At 43.0% G+C, this 21686-nt stretch overlaps 1 protein-coding gene across 2 annotated transcripts in view; it reads left to right on the top strand.

Annotated features, from left to right (window-relative positions):
• The window catches only part of LOC124011379 (cell surface glycoprotein MUC18-like), a 72781-nt gene extending 51145 nt beyond the window's left edge, over positions 1 to 21636 (top strand). Inside the window, exons 2-16 of one of the 2 annotated variants that reach the window (XM_046324699.1) lie at positions 7511 to 7635; positions 7914 to 8148; positions 8540 to 8610; positions 8708 to 8795; positions 9048 to 9227; positions 9935 to 10062; positions 10525 to 10669; positions 13393 to 13508; positions 13657 to 13798; positions 14046 to 14176; positions 16583 to 16724; positions 17391 to 17426; positions 19295 to 19424; positions 19675 to 19792; positions 19938 to 21636. In XM_046324699.1, the coding sequence (XP_046180655.1) occupies positions 7511 to 7635; positions 7914 to 8148; positions 8540 to 8610; positions 8708 to 8795; positions 9048 to 9227; positions 9935 to 10062; positions 10525 to 10669; positions 13393 to 13508; positions 13657 to 13798; positions 14046 to 14176; positions 16583 to 16724; positions 17391 to 17426; positions 19295 to 19424; positions 19675 to 19792; positions 19938 to 19958 (1808 nt within the window). In that variant the 3' untranslated portion in view covers positions 19959 to 21636. Of the gene's footprint in view, positions 1 to 7510; positions 7636 to 7913; positions 8149 to 8539; positions 8611 to 8707; positions 8796 to 9047; positions 9228 to 9934; positions 10063 to 10524; positions 10670 to 13392; positions 13509 to 13656; positions 13799 to 14045; positions 14177 to 16582; positions 16725 to 17390; positions 17427 to 19294; positions 19425 to 19674; positions 19793 to 19932 lie in introns of both variants that reach the window. The other variant, XM_046324707.1, reaches the window with a different exon arrangement.
• The last annotated feature ends 50 nt before the right edge of the window (positions 21637 to 21686 follow it).

The raw sequence follows: 21686 nt of genomic DNA, 5'->3' as shown, positions 1-21686 counted from the left end.
GAATATGTTAGCTACATGAAGTAGCTAAGAGAAAAAAACTTCAATGTAGCCAAAGATTATAGGGTCTCCTTATCAACACTTTAGTTCCTACCCTTTCACAATAACTCTTCCCTGGCATTTTCATTTGTTGTCATGTCAAACAACACTGTATTTAAAGTGCCCACTATTATATTCTAACTTTAGAATGAGAATAATCATTCTATTTCTATGATTCCAACAGTTCACCATGGTGTTTTGCTCTACATTGCAAGTCAAATCGCAATTGCAACATTTGTTTAAAACAAGGCCTAGATTGTTTGCCCATATCGTGCAGCCCTACGTGGCAATGTGGAAATGATCTCCGATTGCAGGAAATGCAGAAATTGATGAAAATGCTGAACATTTGTTTGGGTTTAATTGAACGGTATAAAACGATCACTTAGAATATATGTGTTGCCACCCAAGGGTCATGTACTACTCATAAAGCAAATTTCAAAAACATAAAATACCGTCATATTTAAAAAAAATACTGTGATATGATATTTTGACCATATCTCCCAGCCCCACTTGGCTATATACACAGGGTACCAGTACCAAGTCGATGTGCAGGGGTACGAGGTAATTGAGGTAGATATGTACATATACACTGAGTGTACAAAACATTAAGGACACCTGCTCTTTCCATGACATAGACTGGTCAGGTGAATCCAGGTGAAAGCTATGTTCCCTTATTGATGTCAATTGTTAAATCCACTTCTATCAGTGTAGTTGAATGGGAGGAGACAGGTTAAAGAAGTAATTTTAATCCTTGAGACATGGATTGTGTATGTGTGGCATGCAGAGGGTGAATGGGGTGGCAGGTATCCTAGTGGTTAGAGCGTTAGACTAGTAACTGAAAGGTTTGCAAGATCGAATCCCCGAGCTGACAAGGTAAAAAGTCTGTCGTTCTGTCCCTGAACAAGGCAGTTAACCCACTGTTCCTAGGCCGCCATTGAAAATAAGAATGTTCTTAACTGACTTGCCTAGTTAAATAAAGTAAAAAATATAAAAAATGGGCAAGACAAAATATTTAAGTGCCTTTCAACGGGGTATGGTGCCAGGTGCACCGGTTTGAATGTGTCAAGAACTGCAACGCTGCTGGATTTTTGACACTCAACAGTTTCCCGTGTGCATCAAGAATGGTCCACCACCCAAAGGACATCCAGTCAACTTGACACAACTGTGGGAAGCATTGGAGTCAACATGGGCCAGCATCCCTGCGGAACACTTTCGACACCTTGTAGAGTCTATGGCCCGACGAATTGAGGTTATTCTGATGGCAAAAGGGGGTACAACTCAATATTAGGAAGTAATTCCTAATGTTTTGTACACTCAGTGTAGGTAGGGATAAAGTGACTAGGCAACAGGATAGACAATAAACAGTAACAGCAGCGCATGTGATGAGGTAGTGCAAAATCCATAATCCACAAAACCAGGTTTATCTCAAGTCCCATTTAAAGAATCCCTTTAAAATAAAAGATTAGAATTCAGACTAGCCAAGGCTCTCATTAGCTGACAGCCGGGAGTTTGAGAATGGGGGGGTTGGGTTGGGGGTACCCTTATTAACGTTGTAGTGCACGTGTGATCACTCTGCTATTCTCTTTGAGGGCATTAAGCCCTCGTTGAGGGGGGTTCAGAGGACTGCAGAAATGCTGCTGGTTGATCCTCATCTCGGGTGTGGCTCTGCCTGGCTGACAGCATCTTGACGTCTGATCGATGGGATAAAAGAACGGGTAAATGCAGATGGGCCTTTGTTGTGTGACTTGTAGAAGTGGGCTGAGAGTTCTGTCAGGACAAGAGGGTTTAGTTGGTTGTTGTAGCATCACACACAGGCAGACAGCAGTGTGTGTGTGTGTGTGTGCTGGGAATAGTGGAGAAGTGCTAGAGGGGTTGGAGTCAGATTATTGGCAAGGTTGTATTGAAAATCATAGTGCTCTTTATATCTGGTCCAAATGATGGTTTTCAGTGTATTTCCTGCCAAAAATACATAGAATACTTATTCCAAAGTAAAGATAAAGCCACCTAAGGCCAGTGGGATTTATTCCCCACCCCCACCCTTTGCTTTCTCCTTCTGGACCACCCTTTATTTTCTCCTTCTGGACCTCTCTGAGAGTAGCTATTATGTTGCTAACCACTGGCCTGAGGGCAGACACAAGGATCTCTTTTGTCAGGTTTCTGTGAGAGCTGACGTGAAGCAGGGATTCTATTTATAGGGTTGTAATAACATCACAAGCCAACGTCTGATATGTTGTATCTTTGCAATGGGACACCTGACCTTTCTGCTTTAATGTCAGTCAAGCTTGTCTGTCATTCCTTGTGATTTTAATTCAAGATAGAATCACCTTAATCAGCTTCGGGTCGTCTACCTGGAAACGCATATGAATGTCACTCTTGACTGCCGTACATTTTTCAGACCCTTTTTGTATCATATGACCTGTGGCTATATTTATGATCTCTGGGGAGACTATGCTTTGCAAAATGTTGAGAAAGCCAAAAGGACCAAGAAGCTGGCGAAGAAAGTCCATTCAGAGTCCAGGTTTAAAGATGAATGATGTAAGCCTATCAAAGATGTCAACCAATTTACACTTAAACAACCTTAAAAATGTTACTCAAACATATTATGGACATCCATGACCTTTAATTATAAGCACCCACTGATAGTTAACCAACATGCATGTCTGACCTCAGAAACACTGGGGGTTTGATATTGATGAGGCCTGGAACCCATCGTTCACAGTGGAGCATGTTAGTTAGAAGTGTAAATAAAACATTATTTTGCTCCTTCAAGGAGGACGGCTTCGCCACGGGCAAGAAGCAATGTCGAGGCTTAAGACGTTACTAACCCACCGGGAGTAATTACAGCTGTTTAAAAAACATTAGGATCCGCAATATTTGTTGAAGGCAGGAACACATTTGAATATGCGTAACAAGTAGCAAAACACATTGGCACGCCATTGTGTTTTGGTATTCCACGGTTCAACCGTCATTGCATGGTATTCCACTGTTCAACCGTCATTGCAAGGTATTCCACGGTTCAACCGCCATTGCATGGTATTCCACTGTTCAACCGTCATTGCAAGGTATTCCACGGTTCAACCGTCATTGCATGGTATTCCACTGTTCAACCTTCATTGCAAGGTATTCCACGGTTCAACCGTCATTGCAAGGTATTCCACGGTTCAACCGCCATTGCATAAACCCTTTACTGACACCCAGGTTCGTGACAAGGGCTTATGTGCACGTCGAGGTTGATGTTTACATTTCAGTTGTGAAAAAGAGTCTGTTTGTGGTATCCCTTGCATAAACACATGTGAAGTGTTCCAAAAACACATTTTCATGTGATCACATGATCTTATGTGACGTTAATGTGTTAAGCAACGTGATAACATGAAACTACACGTGAAATGTTCCAAAAACAGATTTTCACATGATGTAATGTGAAAATGTGATTTTCTATGTAAAATCATGTGGTTTTTCTGTAAGGGGTGTGACTGAGAAGGATGTTTGGTGTGTGTGACAGAGAGTGTATTTTTGTGCTGGGGGCTGCAAATGTGCTTGCCTGCCTGTGCAAGGGGATTCTGTGTGTCAAGTTCATGTGCACACACGGCGGCCTGCCCGCTTTGAGGGATTTACATGTTTGATGTAGACCACCACTTCCAGTATTTTATCTTGGAAAGAGTTGACGTTAACCCTCTCTTTGCTGCCATCTGAATGAATGCCCCTCCTTGGGAAATTTGTGCCAGAGTGTAGTTCACAAAGCCAGGGGAGCTCAGTAGGTCAAGGGGTCTTATTACTCCAGTCTAGGGATATGTGCTTTCACAGTGTGTGTGTGCATCACACAGCACTCAGATTGCAGAGCAGAGCTCAGGCTCTCTTTGATCTCAGGTGGGTACTATGTGGACTCCCCCAGGTGTTTCACAGGAACCAGGGGGTGCTGTTCATAGGCAGTGCTAACACTATCAGAACTAACTGTCAGCCCAGGTTACATACCAACCCCACCGACTGACCCCTTTGACTCCCTGAGATGGTTTAGAACTACCAGGGCTGCCATTTTCAAACCACACCACATAGAAGACCTGGAGTTTGAAGAACGACAGAAGGAATCACCATTGCCTGGATAGGCTTTGGTGACTCTAAAGATGTGAGTGTTAGAACAATGTTTTGGAATTAAGTGGATCACACGTCAATAGGAATCAATAGAAAGCCTGAGCACAACAACTCCTCTTTGGAAGGTGTGTCCATGATCTATATGAGGAGTTGATGCAGGCAAGGCCTCTAAGCAGAAACAGGCTCAGGGAGTCAGGGCCAAGGAAAACCAACATAGGCACATAAACCTTATAGGCCTACCCCCACATACATTCCTTTCCCCGTGTTAGCAAGATTCCACATAATATGGCACTGTTTATCAGCCACAACATACATATGGCACTGTTTATCAGCCACAACATACATAGGGCACTGTTTATCAGCCACAACATACATATGGCACCATTTCATGCCTGCCTAGACATGTAGGGATTATGCTATATCTCCCATTTAAATAACGTTAATTTCTCATGTTACAGATGATTATGTGTGTTGTCAGCGGTTGACAGAGGCAGGGTGGGTCTGTTGCCGTGGATAAAGAGGATGACAAGGAACAGCTGGAGCTTTAGTGGAGCTCAGCTGGGCCTTCAACCCAAGCTGATCTGCTTTGTCAGCGAGAGAGAGGCTGTGCACATAAGCTAATGTTGTGACTACTGTGATTAGCGTCTGATGCTATTGTCTGCATAATGACCGACTGTATGCAAGACTCCCCTCAAACAATCCAGGCAGCACTTCCCATTGTCTCAGTGCTATAGTCTGCAAGGCCCCATCCGTTAACAATGCAGGTTGGACTCAATGGGCAACATTCTTTAAGAACGGGACAAACTGTACTTCTCCTCGATATGCACACAAACACCCCCTCCGCCTCTGTGACAGCCTAGCAGTTTGGGCTTCATTAAGGGCCCTGTCAACACGTCCAAATATCCTGTGGCTGTTTCCAGACTGGTGGAGTGTTCCTCAGCCAGCAGACTCTGTGTTAACAGGGTTAACACTCTGGCTGGGGAGCTGTGATGCCCAATGTCTATAGGTCAGGTATTCTGCTGGTGTGTCTGTAGATAAGGCAGCTCGTGTTGGCTTTGGAGTCAAATCTCCAAATGAGTAGATATTCTGTCCCCATGTTAACCGGATTAGTCCCAAGAGACACAATCTTTTACATCAACTTCACCTCCTCTCCGGTTCCATCATGAGCTAAACCACCACAGTTCAGGAGTTAAACAGCAAACAACCTTGGTGGTACATTTTTTTTTCTCCCTTTTTATTTAACTAGGCAAGTCAGTTAAGAACAAATTCTTATTTTCAATGACGGCCTAGGAACAGTGGGTTAACTGCCTTGTTCAGGGGCAGAACGACAGATTTGTACCTTGTCAGTTCAAGGATTCGAACTTGCAACCTTTCGGTTACTAGTCCAACGCTCTAACCACTAGGCTACACTGCTGCCGTACATAACAAACTCCCTCTAACCTCTGAGATGGAAAAATGCATTCTGAAGAAGACAATGGCGTGTGCGTCTTAGGGTCACGGCTGGCTGAACACAGCCTTGAGCCTCACAGCTCATAGCAAAGGACAGAGAGAGAGAGAGAGAGAGAGAATGGACACAGTGCAAAGCCCCACCAAGCAGGGCCACAAAGAGCAGACTGGTTGCATTGCGCTGTGGATGGGATAAAGAAGGGGTAGTCAGGGAAAAGCAGGCTGACAATGCTGGTGGGAGAGCTCAATAGGATCACCGGTATGTGACTGAGTTTAATAAGGGGTGTGTGCGTGTGCACTTGCACGTGTGTGTGTTTGTGATCTATAATGTTTGAAAATACTTCCAGAAAGTGCAAATCTTCAACATTCTGTGGCTTATGGGCCTGGACACAGACAGATATACTCAGACACATACGTCCCCGCAACACACCCTCTGCCCACACACCATACAAACAATGAACGAGGCCGATTCCAATTCCATTCCCTCTTGCTCACCCAGGACCCCCCCTGGCCCCCCTAGTCTTTGACATTGGCATTCCTACTCTTAGACTACTCACTGTACCAACTTCACCCCCTAACCCCTGCCAATGTCTGCTCTTCACGGCACCCCACCAGCACCAGCCCCCATCTCCCACGTTACCAATTAACAGGAAGCCTCTCTCAAGTCTCTACACCTCTCTCCATGCTGAAGTGAAGATGAAGGCAAGAGAGGGTTGGGGGAGGGGAGGTAGGGTTGAGATGGAGAGAGAGAAGAATTATAAGAAGAGGGGGTGTAGAGGGGCATGGGGGCCCCAGTGGACTAGGAGGATCAGGCTAGATATATGTCTTTGAGCCAGAAAGAGGGGAATGTAAGGGGTAGAGAGGGAGAGAACAGAGTAGGGGTCATATCTGACAAGTCAGTCTGTTTGATTGCTGTTGCAACAAGGATATCTCTCCACCATGAATGGGAGGCTTCATTTGGGGCATGTCTCCGTCTGTCTGGCTCAGACAGGGTATCACTGTAGAGATCTGGGTGGAGGAGGCTACCTAGTGGAGAACACAATAACAATGTGGTAAACAAAAACAACACATATTTTAAGCCTGTCTCAGACAGTGTTTGTGTGGCTCAGCTCCAATGTCGTGGGAAGAAGCTTGAGAACAACATTACCAGCAAATGTTTTAAGGGACCTTCAAACCAGACATGAGTGTGAAACATGATTATAACACAATTCAATTACTATTGCGTATTTCATTGTTACTTCAAATTACAAAACCCTGCAATAGCAACCCATAGAACTTTTCTTTGGGTAGCTCTGTGACCCTACACAACTTCCCAGATCTGGCAAGAATAGTGCTAGATTCCACATCCTATAAAAACAGTTGTCTTTATAACACTTATAGGTCAAACTCTGTCTTGTGTCTGGTGGTTCCCATGACGATTCTTATGGGACAGTTTTATGCTAGTTTGTTGGCTCTGTTGCAGGTTAACAGGGAACATTGCAGTAATTCATCAATCTGTGTGTAAATCAAGCCTTTTCTATGTGCTGGCGGCTGACTCGCTTAAGTGCTGGACACTGCCCAGTGCTGCTGGAGGGACCAGGGTGGACCCTGCTTCACACATTCCACACATTGTAACATCTCTCCCCTCTGCTAGCCAGCTCCAGAGTCTAGTTCTCACACCGTTAGAGCGGTTAAAACACTGGTCTCACTGATCCATAGACGATCCATCAGTTTGCAATAGAGTAAACATTCTGGCTCCCACACTGCCTGTGTGTCATTATAGTATGGAACAAAAGTGGCAATAAATAATAGTATTTTGAAATCACTTTTTTGGAGATAAAACATTGAACTGAATGCTAAAACATGAATATTCAAAGCCTGCTTTTTGCCTGCCAGATATGTTGTTGTGGTCCTTGATGAGACAAGATACTGACTGGGTTGTTGTGTTTGCTCTTTGCAGCCTGGGCCAAGGTGGACATGACCATGGAGGGGAGTGTGGAGGTGTACCTGGGCGACTCAGCAGGCATCCCCTGCCAGTACGTCTTCAGTGAGCAGCCCAGAGCATTCATGATCCAGTGGTTTGTGGTGAGTACTTCTGGACCATTACCTGCACCCCCCCCCTGACTCACCCACCCAGCCACCCACTCAGTCTATCTCTCTCTTTCTATGTATCTCACACAAACACCAATTTGTTTCAATGTACGGTGCAAGGTGTTTTTGCCATTCAACCTAGTTCATCTTCTAAATTGAATGAAATTAACTCAACCTATGCCTGGTGGCCCTTTCGCTTGTACAAGTGTATAACAGAACAAATATCAGCACCGCCCAAATTATTATTATTATTTTTATCTCCTTCCCTACAGAGGAATCCCAGTAGCAGTAGCCGGGAGCGGATCTACTACGGTGACAATGCACAGCAGATAGTGGACGATGGTACAGACTTCACAGGCCGCATCACGGTGTCCAACATCGGGGACAAGGAGGGTGTGCTGCTGACCATCCAGGATGTCCAGCTGACTGACGAGAGGGAGTTCTTCTGCCAGGTCAACGGCATGGCTGCAGGCAACGGAGAAGGCAAGACTCACCTCAGGGTGTTCGGTAAGACATTGGAGCATCAATCTCTTCCAAGCCTGGGGGGGTCCAGATCTGTTTGTACTTGATCCAATTCATCTCTCTACTGACCATTTGACATTTGAGTCATTTAGCAGAAGCTCTTATCCAGAGAGACTTACAGTAGTGAGTGCATACATTTTCATACTTCTTTCTCCTACTTGTCCCCTTTGGGAATTTAACCCTTAACCCTGGCGTTGAAAGCCACACAGGAGCCCCAACTCATCTCTGTATGTTAATTTCTTGTTATCCCAATGATAGAGGATTTGGTTACAGCACACACAGTATGAGTACATGCTCTGCCCATTACCATGTGTTTCAGTGGTTATTGATAGAATGCTTGTTTGCATTGATAATACCATTTTATATTATATTCCAGATCCTCCAATGGCCCCAGTAATTGAAGGTGTCCATGCTGGAATCTCTGTGACCAACGAGCTGCCATCAAGGGTAGGCATTAGGCAGTATACTTGAGTACATCTCAAATTAGCTCTCAGTCCATGAAAGCACCATTGAACAAGCAATCTTATTCTCTGTGTGTGTACAGATTGCGTCGTGTGAGGCAAGGAATGGCTTCCCCAGACCCAACATCACCTGGTACCGTGGCATCAGCCCACTGACCCCCACGGATGGCCGTGAGTAGCAGGAATACCAATACAAATTAACCAATCTTAGAGCAGTTTTAACATCTTCACTGCCACTCTCACTAATGGACTACTGGAGAAAAACTAGTCAAGCAATTATCTTTTTTTGACTCCATGTGGTGATACTCACAACTGTCACTGAAATACTACATGTTGTCGTTACATGAAGAATTGTTTCCGGGTATATCATCTATCTACCAGCCTGTAATGGTAGCTAAATCAGTGTTTTCTCACCCCTCCCAGAGATCAATGTGGTAATTCTGGTGACCCGTGAGTCCAGTGGCTTCTACACGGTCCAGAGTGAGCTGCAATATAAAGTTGCCAAAGAGGACAAGGATGTCCTGTTCTCCTGTGAGGTCAGCTACTACGTCCCAGGAGCTGTGAGGACGGCTGAGTCCAAGGGCATCAACATCACTGTGCACTGTAAGGACCCAACTAACTCCATATCCTATACCCCAGACATGCTATTTCTAACCACACAACTTAACTCAGCATGCTTTCGGGCAGCAGGTAACCAAGTGGTTAGAGCGTTGGGCCAGTAACCGAAAGGTTGCTCGATTAAATCCCCGAGCTGACAAGGTAAAACATCTGTCGTTCTGCCCCTGAACAAGGCACTGTTCCTAGGCCATCATTGTAAATAAGAATTTGTTCTTAACTGACTTGCCTAGTTAAATAAAGGTTAAATAAAAAAGTATCAATTGACTGTAATGCTAGCTAGAGCTAATACTACTTCAGTGTGTTAATGGTGCTCTCCAATTGTTTTTATGACTGTCCCTACCATGAAACTAGTAGGATGGTCACTGATGTTTCTCTCTACAACACCCAAGTTAAAGCCTATGAAATGATATCAGCCTACCTCGAACAAGTCAACAGCTTCTGGGCTGTCAAAGTAGTAGGCCAACTAATGTAACCCATACCCACCCATCTTTGGCGCTCTTAAATTTTAGCCCACAATATTTTCTCAATATATCTAGTGTTGTTTGAACCAATTTTGCATACCATGACAGCAATGACAAAACACAAACTCTGCTGTTGTCAATGCTGAGTAAATGACTGGCTTGTAAAGCTGATTAGCCTAGTGACTACCAGGCATTGCATAGCCACGTTGATTTATGGGTTTTGTCCCGCAGACCCCACAACCGTTGTCGAGCTGTGGAAGGAATCCCCCCAGGGCCTGGTCAAAGAGGGGGACACTGTGGAGATCCGTTGCCAAGGTGATGGCAACCCCCCACCGCCCTTCACGTTCAACCGACAACAAGTAAGAAGGGCCATCCTTTCTGTGAATGGTTTTTTTAATATGTTTTTTTATCTGTGGATGTGTTTTTATATGCAGCGTTGGAGTAGAAGTGTAGGCCTTGTGAACAGGAGCTCATCATGTCTGACCCTGTGGCTCTGGGATAAATCTTTAGACCCTTTCAAGGTCTGTGACTGACTGGAGATCAACATTTCTCATTCCTGTGTGTTCATTTGACCACAACAACACATTTGGGGGGTTCCCCTGTTGGGTCTCAAGACTGGGATGTGGATAGAGGCATGGTTTGGTCATTTAGAGTGTCACGGGAACATGTTAAAGGGTTTATGTAGCTCACAGAAACCAGACTAATTCAGCTGTTGTTTGGGTGTGACTTAAAGGGATAGTTCATCCCAAAATCAAAGATTGATTAGCCTAAATGTAGATCCTGTAATATGACAGTGTAAACCTGATGTCGTCCCCTCTCAGGAGCAGGAGACAGCGTTGGAGGCCAGCGATGACACATTGGTGCTGAGGGAGGTGACTCGTGGGGACAGTGGGGTCTACCAGTGCCGCTCACTGGATCTGGACACTTACGAGGAGGTCATGGGAGACGTGCAGCTCATTGTCCACTGTGAGTTAGCTAACACACGCACACACTGAAACATGTGCATGCACACATGTATTTATGCTCTTTTGGTTTGGACTGGAAGTAGTTGAATTTCTCTGAGATTGATACTAAGAGTATCAATGTCCGTCAGCTGCTTGACTGAGTTTCACACCATCGATAATTTGATTACCAAGATAGACAGCTCTGCTGTTGTCTTCCACTCACTCACTGTCACTGCATCACTGAACTCCTCATTAACCTTTTATTGCAGTGGGCTAAATCAGGGTGACACAGAGCGTTTCTTGGTAGTCTTAAACAAATCTACTTTGAAACAAAAGTATACACCTTAGGGGCTTACAAAAAAGAAGACAACTGTACCATGTCAGCTATAGAGCTGAAATGTATTTAATTTAGTGTGCATCCCAATATTACACTTAATATACAGTACCAGTCAAAAGTTTAGACAAACCTCGGTTTTCTTTCTTTTTAGTGTTTTCTGCATTGTAGAATAATAGTGAAGACATCAAAAATATGAAATAACACATGGAATCATGTAGTAACCAAAAAAAGTGTTAAACGAATCAAAATATATTATACATTTGATATTCTTTAAAGTAGCTACGCTTTACCTTGATGACAGCTTTGCACACTCTTGGCATTCTCTCAGCCAGCTTCATGAGGTAGTCACCTGGAATGCATTTCAATGAACAGGTGTGCCTTGTTAAAAGATAATTTGTGGAATTTCTTTCCTCCTTAATGCGTTTGAGCCAATCAGTTGTGTTGTGACAAGGTAAGGGTGGTATACAGAAGATAGCCCTATTTGGTAAAATACCAAGTCCATATTATGGCAAGAACAGAGCAAAGAGAAACAACAGTCCATCATTACTTTAAGACATGAAAGTCAGTCAATACGGGAAATTTCAAGAACTTTTAAAGTTTCTTCAAGCTCAGAAGTAAAAATTCATCAAGCGCTTTGATGAAACTGGCTCTCATGAGGACCGCCACAGGAAAGGAAGACCCAGAGTTACCTCTGCTGCAGAGGAATAGTTCATTAAAGTTACCAGCCTCAGAAATTGCAGCCCAAATAAATGCTTCCCAAAGTTCAAGTAACAGACACATCAGGCCTTCATGGTCCAATTGCTGCAAAGAAACCACTAATAAAGGACACCAGTAAGAATAGACTTGCTTGGGCCAAGAAAGACGAGCAATGGACATTAGACTGGTGGAAATCTGTCCTTTGGTCTGATGAGTCCAAATTTTAGATTTTTGGTTCTAAGTGAACGGATGATCTCCGCATGTGTGGTTCCCACCGTGAAGCATGGAGGAGGAGGTATGATGGTGTGGGGGTGTTTTTCTGGTGACACCATCAATGATTTATATAGAATTCAAGGCACACTTAACCAGCATGGCTACCACAGCATTCTTCAGCGATACGCCATCCCATCTGGTTTGGGCTTAGTGGGACTATCATTTGTTTTTCAACAGGACAGTGACCCAACACACCTCCAGCCTGTGTAAGGGGTATTTTACCAAGAAGGAGAGTGATGGAATGCTGCATCAGATGACCTGAACTCCACAATCATCCGACTTACATTTACATTACATTTACATTTAAGTCATTTAGCAGACGCTCTTATCCAGAGCGACTTACAAATTGGTGCATTCACCTTATGACATCCAGTGGGACAGTCACTTAACAATAGTGCATCTAAAACTTAGGGGGGTGGGGTGAGAGGGATTACTTAACCTATCCTAGGTATTCCTTAAAGAGGTGGGGTTTCAGGTGTCTCCGGAAGGTGGTGATTGACTCCGCTGTCCTGGCGTCGTGAGGGAGTTTGTTCCACCATTGGGGGGCCAGGGCAGCGAACAGTTTTGACTGGGCTGAGCGGGAGCTGTACTTCCTCAGTGGTAGGGAGGCGAGCAGGCCAGAGGTGGATGAACGCAGTGCCCTTGTTTGGGTGTAGGGCCTGATCAGAGCCTGGAGGTACTGAGGTGCCGTTCCCCTCACAGCTCCGTAGGCAAGCACCATGGTCTTGTAGCGGATGCGAGCTTCAACTGGAAGCCAGACTTCAACCCAGTTGAGATGGTTTGGGATGAGTTGTACCGCAAAGTGAAGGAAAAGCAGCCAACAAGTGCTCAGCATATGTGGGAACTTCTTTAAGACTGTTGGAAAAGCATTCCAGGCGAAGCTGGTTGAGAGAATGCCAAGCGTGCTCAAAGCTGTCATCAAGTCAAAAGGGTGGCTACTTTAAAGAATATAAATATACTTTGATTTCTTTAACACTTTTTTGGATTACTTCATGATTCCATGTGTCATTTCATAGTTTTAATGTCTTCACTATTATTCTACAATGTATAAAATAGTTTAAAAAAATATTTTTAAAACTCTTTAATGAGTGGGTGTGTCCAAACTTTTGACTGGCACTGTACATCACTGAACACTGAAATATAGCAAAACTGTTGGACATAGAAACACCGGATTTTCAGCGTAAAAAAACAAATGTTTATTAATTATGAAATTATGAAAATGAATAACATTCCACTCATGAGTCCACTAGGTAATTTGATTGCAGGAAAGGGCTATGATCATTTAATTGATGTCAACATTTTCACAGTCGATACATTTTATGATTTGCAGTGGTGTAACTCAAATCAAGAAAACATTTGATTGGAATACGGTTGCATGGACCACACACCAGCATGTCACTTAGCCATGTTTCTTTTTCACATCATGTTTCTCTCTCCAGATCTGGACCCAGCCCTGGTGGTGCCCAAAGACTCAGAGATCATGTTCAAAGGAGAGAGTCTGACTGCTACCTGCAATGCTCTGTCTTCTCTGGAAACCTTCACTGTCTGGTTCAAGGTACATTGCACCCTGTAATAAGCACCAACTTAGTGCTTTAAATGCAACACAATTATAAGACTGACATAAACATGTCGCTTGCCAAATGTAGCTAATCATGTGTTGTTATTCAGTTGTGGACTTAGTCTATTTGTTTTCCTGTGTGAAGAATGGGCAGAAGGTTGGCACAGGCCACATGCTGTTTCTGCAGGATGCCACCTATGACACAGCAGGAGAGTACGTGTGTGAGGTGACTGTTCCTTCTCTGCCTGGACTGCACACCTCTGGTTCTGTCCACATCATCGTCCAGGGTTAGTCACCAAACCATCATTTCTGAGGAATTCCCCCATCAGGGGGTACGCATCTTTGCTTTAGCCCAACACTATCACTCCTTGGTGATTAGTTGTATCAGGTGTAATTAGTAAAGGCATACAACAAAAATGTGCTTCCACCCTGGGGTTCCCACCAGGAATAGATCGAGAAACACTGAGTTTGTCAGATCAGATGTTTTCATACCTAACAAGCGGTCTTTAGCAGGGTCTATAATATGTCCCCCAGGTGCTCCCCAGATGAAGGATGCTGACAGGGAGGTGGAGATGGAGGAGGGATCTGGGAAGTGGATGAACCTGAGCTGTGAGGCACATGCACACCCCCTGCCCACCATCTCTTGGACTGTCACTGGCAGCCAGGTAAAACAGGGCTTGGCAGAGCACTGGGCAGTTAACGTACACTACATGACCAAAAGTATGTGGACACCTGCTCATCGAACATCTCATTTCAAAATCATGGGCATTAATATGGAGTTGGTTCCCCTTTGCTGCTATAACAGCCTCCACTCTTTTAGGAAGGCTTTCCACTAGATGTTGTAACATTGCTGCGGGGACTTGCTTCCATTCAGCCACAAGAGCATTAGTGAGGACGGACACTGATGTTGGGCGATTAGGCCTGGCTCGATGTCGGCGTTCCAATTCATCCCAAAGGTGTTCGATGGTGTTCAAATCAAACTTTATTTGTCACATGCGTCGAATACAACAGGTTTCTGTGAAATGCTTACTTAAAAGCCCTTAACCAACAGTGCAGTTCAAGAAAGAGTTAAGAAAATATTTATGAAATAATAAGGAAAAGGTCATAAAAAGTAACACAATAAAATAACAATAAGTTTTCCAGCCAAAGCTTGGCATTGAGCATGGTGATCTTAGACTTGTGTGCCGCTGCTTGGCCATGGAAAGCCATTTCGTGAAGCTCCCGACGAGCAGTTCTTATGCTGATGTTGTTTCCAGAGGAAGTTGGGAACTCGGTAGTGAGTGTTGCATCCGATGATAGACGATGTGTACGCACTTCAGCGGTCCAGTTCTGTGAGCTTGTGTGGCTGACTACTTCTGGGCTGAGGTGTTCTTGCTCCTAGACGTTTCCACTTCACAATAACAGCAGTTACAGTTGTCCTGCTCTAGCAGGACAGAAATTTGATGAATTTACTTGTTGGAAAGGTGGCATCCTATGACTGTGCCACGTTGAAAGTCACTGAGCTGTTCATTAAGGTCATTATACTGCCAATTTTGGTCTATTTTATACCCCTGTCACAAGCAGGTGTGGCTGAAATAGTTAAATCCACAAATTTGAATGTCCACATACTTTTGTATTTATAGATTATGTGGGCATATTTACAGTTGAAGTCTGAAGTTTACATACACTTAGGTTGGAGTCATTAAAACTAAATTTTCAACCACTCCACAGATTTCTTGTTAACAAACTATAGTTTTGGCAAGTCGGTTAGGACATATACTTTGTGCATTCCATAAGTCATTTTTCCAATAATTGTTTAAAGACAGATTATTTCACTTATAATTCACTGTATCACAATTCCAGTGGGTCAGAAGTTTACATACACTAAGTTGACTGTGCCTTTAAACAGCTTGGAAAATTCCAGAAAATTATGTCATGGCTTTAGAAGCTTCTGATAGGCTCATTGACATCATTTGAGTCAATTGGAGGTGTACCTGTGGATGGATTTCAAGGCCTACCCTCAAACTCAGTGCCTTTTTGCTTGACATCATGGGAAAATCAGCCAAGACATCCGGAAAAAAATTGTAGACCTCCACAAGTCTGGTTCATCCTTGGGAGCAATTTCCAAATGCCTGAAGGTACCACGTTCATCTGTACAAACGATAGTATGCAAGTATAAACACCATGGGACCACGCTGCCATCATACCACTCAGGAAGGAGACGCGTTCTGTCTCCTAGAGATGAACGTACTTTGGTGCGAAAGGTGCAACTCAATCCCAGAACAACAGCAAAGGACCTTGTAAAGATGCTGGAGGAAACAGGTACAAAAGTATCTATATCCACAGTAAAACGAGTCCTATATCAACATAACCTGAAAGGCCGCTCAGCAAGGAAGAAGCCACTGCTCCAAAACTGCCATAAAAAATCCAGACTACGGTTTGCAACTGCACATGGGGACAAAGATCGTACTTTTTGGAGAAAGGTCCTCTGGTCTGATGAAACAAAAATAGAACTGTTTGTGTGAAGCTTGTGGAAGGCTACCCGTAACGTTTGACCCAAGTTAAACAATTTAAAGGCAATGCTACCAAATAATAATTGAGTGGATGTAAACTTCTGACCCACTGGGAATGTGATGAAAGAAATAAAAGCTGAAATAAATCATTCTCCCTATTATTATTCTGACATTTCACATTCTTAAAATAAAGTGGTGATCCTAACTGACCTAAGACAGGGCACTTTTACTAGGATTAAATGTCAGGAATTGTGAAAAACTGAATTTAAATGTATTTGACTAAAGTTTATGTAAACTTCTGACTTCAACTGTACATTTACATTTAAGTCATTTAGCAGACGCTCTTATCCAGAGCGACTTACAAATTGGTGCATTCACCTTATGACATCCAGTGGAACAGTCACTTTACAATAGTGCATCTAAATCTTAAAGGGGGGGAGGGTGAGAGGGATTACTTATCCTATCCTAGGTATTCCTATGATTTTAAAACATTAACATTTAATTTTCTTGGTGTGTCTGTTCCAATGCATATTGGTGTGACTGGTGACATGACATGTGTGTATGCTTGTGTGTTGACAGAGCTGGCGCGAGGTGCTGACCAGCGCCACGGAGCACAGCACAATCAGCCTGGTGTCCATCAAAGTGACCTCTGACATCACAGCCTTCTGCAACGCCACCAACGAGATGGGCACAGAGGCAAAGTCTTTCAGCATCAGTGCCAGTAAGCCACCCTGCCATATACTATACACTACATAGGAATATATAGGCATACACACTGAGTGTACAAAACATAAGGAACACCTAATATTGAGTTACACCCCCTTTTGCCCTCAGAACAGCCTCATGGACTCTACAAGGTGTCGAAAGCATTCCACAGGGTTGCTGGCCCATGTTGACTCCATTGCTTCCCACAGTTGTGTCAAATTGGCTGGATGTCCTTTGGGTGGTGGACCGTTCTTGAATCACACAGGAAACTGTTGAGTGTGAAAAATCCAGCAGCGTTGCAGTTCTTGACACACTCAAACCGGTGTACCTGGCACCTACTACCATACCCCATTCAAAGGCATGTATATATTTTGTGTTGCCCATTCACCCTCTGAATGGCACACATATACAATCCATGTCTCAGTTGTCTCAAGGCTTAAAACCCATTATTTAACATGTCTCCTCCTCTTCATCTACACTGATTTGAAGTGGATTTAACAAGTGACATCAATAAGGGATCATAGCTTTCCCCTGGATTCACCTGATGTCATGGAGAGAGAGCAGGTGTTCCTAATGTTTTGTATTTAGAATGTATGGAATACTGTATATGGGCATATTATGTGGAAATATATTTGATGATGGGAACCTCTTACATTTTAAGTGTTGTTTTGCTTGTCCACAGTTCCCATGGTTACTTCAACTGCACCCTACTCACCTGGTAAGACAGAGATCTTGCTATTATTGTATTCTTGCTGATTAGAACAGGAGCGTGTTTGATCATGCAAGGCGGATAACCCTAACCCTAGACAGTTGGAAGTTAGACAGAGTACAGAGTATAGAAAGGAAACAGCATGAACTTGTGGGGTGGGATTCGTACCCATGCCACTATGGATAACGCTCCAGCGTTAATTGAGAAAAAGCAAAGAAACAATCTAAAAGCGCTTCTCAACTGGATCAGAGTGATTCAAAGGTCAAGAAGAAGTTATTGACCTTTGAATCACTCTGATCCAGTTGAGATTGTTTCTTTGCTTTTTCTCAACTTTTTAAAAATGATTTCTGAATCCACACCAATCCAGACCATGAAGGATTAGCCAACAAGGTAACTAAATAATTCATGATTTTCATACGGGCATAGTGTTTGCAGGAAAAGGCGGGAGAATTGGCTCTGCTCATCGCCTGTGGGTACATTGAAAATTATATGTGACAGAAAAATAGGAAAAAAAGAACAAGACAACACTTAGGTGTTGGACATCCTTATATTTTCCTAATGTTTTTTACAGTTTGTCTAGCATTTCAAGAAATGTTTTGAAGTGGTTGAGTGCCAAAAGCACATATATTGAGTTAAATTTGGGGGAAGTTAATACGCTGTCTCCCTGCTTTTATTGCTGCTGCAATAGAAGTTCTCATAAACCCATATTGTTCCTTTTAACAAGGGCTTACTCCATGTTTAAAGAGAGGAGTTAGTAGTTCTGGTAGGGTGGAGCACTAACTAATTTCCTCCTGGGGGTGATTGCACTGAAGTGTTGATGGCTCTGTCAGAGGGGCAGGCCAGGGCTGTTTCACATTATTACAGTAATTGTGACGATCTCTACAACCCTGCGATGTATGCTCTCTCGAACATGCACACTTTACTGATTACTTAATAAGAAATGTATAGTTATAGTAACTTAAATATGTGGCCATGGATGTGTTACACATTTTAAGGTTGAATGTTACATTCGTTTGTAAGACAGCCTTAACGTTATGCTATTTAACTGTAATACAAAAGTTATATTAAATTGTTTTGTTGACAACCCAACCAAATATCAACATTTAACTAATATTTTTGATTCTGCATATAAATTTAAAGGTAATTTCCGATTGTGCTGACATATGCAGCGTTTACCGTGAATGCAGTCACTGCTAAAGCAGGAACATTGTCTTTAAATTTCAATCACCCTGTAAAGCTGAAGTTCTGTGATGTGGATTGAATAGAGCAATTGATCTGTTTCCCATCTGCTTCTTATGACTTGACCCATAAATCATGACCAATATCATCATACTCTAACACTGTTCTACAACCTGGATCCCAGGACTCCCTGGAAAAAATGTAATGTGTTACTGAGTGGACTGTCCTGGCTAGTGGTTATCCTCCACATCTTCCTATGTTTTGTCCTACTAGAAGAGGATGGGCTTCCTATCTGAGCTGGGTTCCTCTCTGTGCTTCTTCCTTCTTGTTTTTTTTCCTGGCCACTATGCTTCTGATTTTGCTTCTACTAGCTCTTTCGGGTCTTGGCCGGGTTATTTACTGCAAACACTTTGTGACAATTGCTGATGTAAAACGTTGTCACAACTGCTTTGACAACTGCTGATGTAGACAAATCTGAGTCCTTTTGGCCTTATGTTGTCTGTCAAGGGATGTTTTCACTTGTTTTGTATGCTAGGGGCACTCTCACATGGGGTTATGGGTCACTGGTCACACATGTATAGGCAGCACAGGTAACCAGGAAATGTTTACACATATCATGTCCGGATGATTCTCCATGATCAGGTATAAGAATTAACCTGAGTTTTCCCTCCCCTCTGCCTGTCTGTCTGTGTGTATAGCTGAAGGAAATGGTGTGATCATCGTGGTCGTCATCATCTGTGTCCTCCTGCTGGCCGTCCTGGGCAGTGTGCTCTACTTCCTCCACAAGAAGGGCAAGATCCCCTGTGGCCGCTCTGGCAAGCAGGAAATGTGAGTTTTCTACTTCAACAACTGGTCTAGGGCCAGGTTTTGTGTCGAGTTCTATAAGGTGGGTGCTACACATAGGTAGTGGATGAGGGTGAATTACAATGTAAAGCACTCTGAGCACTTGAAAAAGTGTTATGTAAATGTATTCCATATGTTCATCCATAATTGAGTCTTTCTGCCTCCAATAATGTGATACTGTCCTCACTGGAGAGGAGTATTGAGAGGAAACTGAGTTTGTGCTCTCTATCCACAGCACTAAGGAGAACCCTAACACAGATGGCATTGTGGTAGAGATGAAGACTGACACCAAAACCGAGGAGGTTGTTCTTCTGAAGGGCGTTAACGGTGACAAGAATGGCCCCAATGACCAGGTAACTATGAATATGAAAGCTATACGCTAAACAGAAGTAGCTTACTGTCTGTCTTTCTTGAATCTTGCATTGCCCGCTGTATTGACATTTGTTGGTGTTTTTTCTCCCTTTCCTCTTTCCCTGTGTGCTTTTCCCTGGAGTAAAGTACATGGACCTGAGGAAGTGATATATGCAGAGGGCTGAGCTCTGACGTAGCCAGCCGAAGCTCTTCGCCACCCCACCAAATCCACCCACAAGCCAAGGCTAGACTACTGGAAGCCTTGGGTAAAATTAGTTAGGACTCTAATTAGGAGTCAACCAATCAATCACTTTCCCCACATTTGTGTTCAGCAGTATACACCAAATCTGGCCAAAACCACACAGGAACACACACAACTGATTTTAAGGTGTTTGGAGGATGTTTTGATTGCTCCATTTTACCCGTTGTAATTTTACACTGTTTCCCCAAAGCCTTTTTACTCTCTCGTTTGCCGGTTTCAAGTGTACGATGATGACGTTCATTAACTGTGTGTTTATAAACTTTATAAACTGTATATATTATATATATATATTTCATTATTTAAGATATTTTGACACAGACCTTTCAAATTCAGACTTGGTATGGTATTATCTGTTTATGGTGTCACTTACTTTAGCTATCCATTCATGGTCCTTGATTTGGCGATTCTACATTATTTTATGGAGGTACTCTGGCCATAAATGACCACCAATATGTTCGTGGAGAAACGCCACGTCAACATTTTCTCAGCAAAACTCATAATTTCAGAGTAATTCTCTTGTGAATTACTGTCAAGCTCTTGTACTGTTTGTAAATAATCGTGGCATAAGAACCGTTTGTAGCTGTGGCCTTCGATTGTCTTTTTTGAAATGGCCTATTGTGTTATCTGCAGTGCCTGTGGAAATTTGTCTCACTTTGATGTAAGATACACTGAAATGTTTCCTTATTTTATGATTTGCTGTTTATTTCTTTATATTTGGGTGAGGGCCAAGGAGACCTGAAGCTCATTTTGTGTGTGATACATTTTGGATGCTTACTGTAAGTTATGTGCATGGAAGAAGCTGTTGCTAGCGCAAAGACTGCCTGACGTGCATCATTTACAGAATGATATGTTAAAGGTATTATGATTTTTGATATTGTACACAAAGGGGAGAGTTCAATTGGTACAAATACTGTATGTTGTGATCCAAATATTGCCTTCAAGGTAATATTTTAGTGGTCATTATGTTTAGTTGAAATGACCCATTTTGTTCAGCCTGCTTACATCCGGCCATAGGACTGCAGATAGTGGACTTTTGGTAGTATGACTCCAGTAAAGTCACTGCTCTCAACTGTGTGCCTTTTTATGTTCAGTCTGGTTTAGTTGTGTTGTAGTGTAGTGTTCTGATGCTTATGGAAGGAAGAGGTCTGGACTTAATAACACTGTTTGAATTACATTCATGTTGCCCAAAGACAGATCCCAACACGGGAAACGCTTTTTGATGCCAGTATGTGGATGACTGGCCATCATTCATCATTATGTGAAAAAGGTTCACTGTTGGCCACCAACAACAGTAAAAACAGCTTGTTGTGCAGTTGGCTCAGAAAACAGAAACTTTTCTTGAGGGGACAGTTATACCGGTTTCCTCCCACCCCAACCACTTTCTTTGAGTGATGTGTTTTTGTTGACTATATGAAACAGCTACCGTTGGACAGGAATGTTTGGACCTGCACAGTTCATTATTGGTTTATAATGGTCTGATCTTGCAAATGTGTGTAAATTAAGTACAGTTCTTGTGATTTGATGCTTGCCTTTTTATAATTATTTTTTTTGCAAGAAAATGCCAAATTAAAAAGCTACATTTGATCTTTTTCCATTATCTTTACACTAAATATTTAAATAAAAGTTCATAGAGA

This window comes from Oncorhynchus gorbuscha, linkage group LG02, assembly GCF_021184085.1.
Source record: "Oncorhynchus gorbuscha isolate QuinsamMale2020 ecotype Even-year linkage group LG02, OgorEven_v1.0, whole genome shotgun sequence".
Classification (NCBI taxonomy): Eukaryota; Metazoa; Chordata; class Actinopteri; order Salmoniformes; family Salmonidae; genus Oncorhynchus; species Oncorhynchus gorbuscha.
Note: the sequence above shows the minus strand (reverse complement) of the source record. Positions and strands in the feature narration are given on the sequence as shown.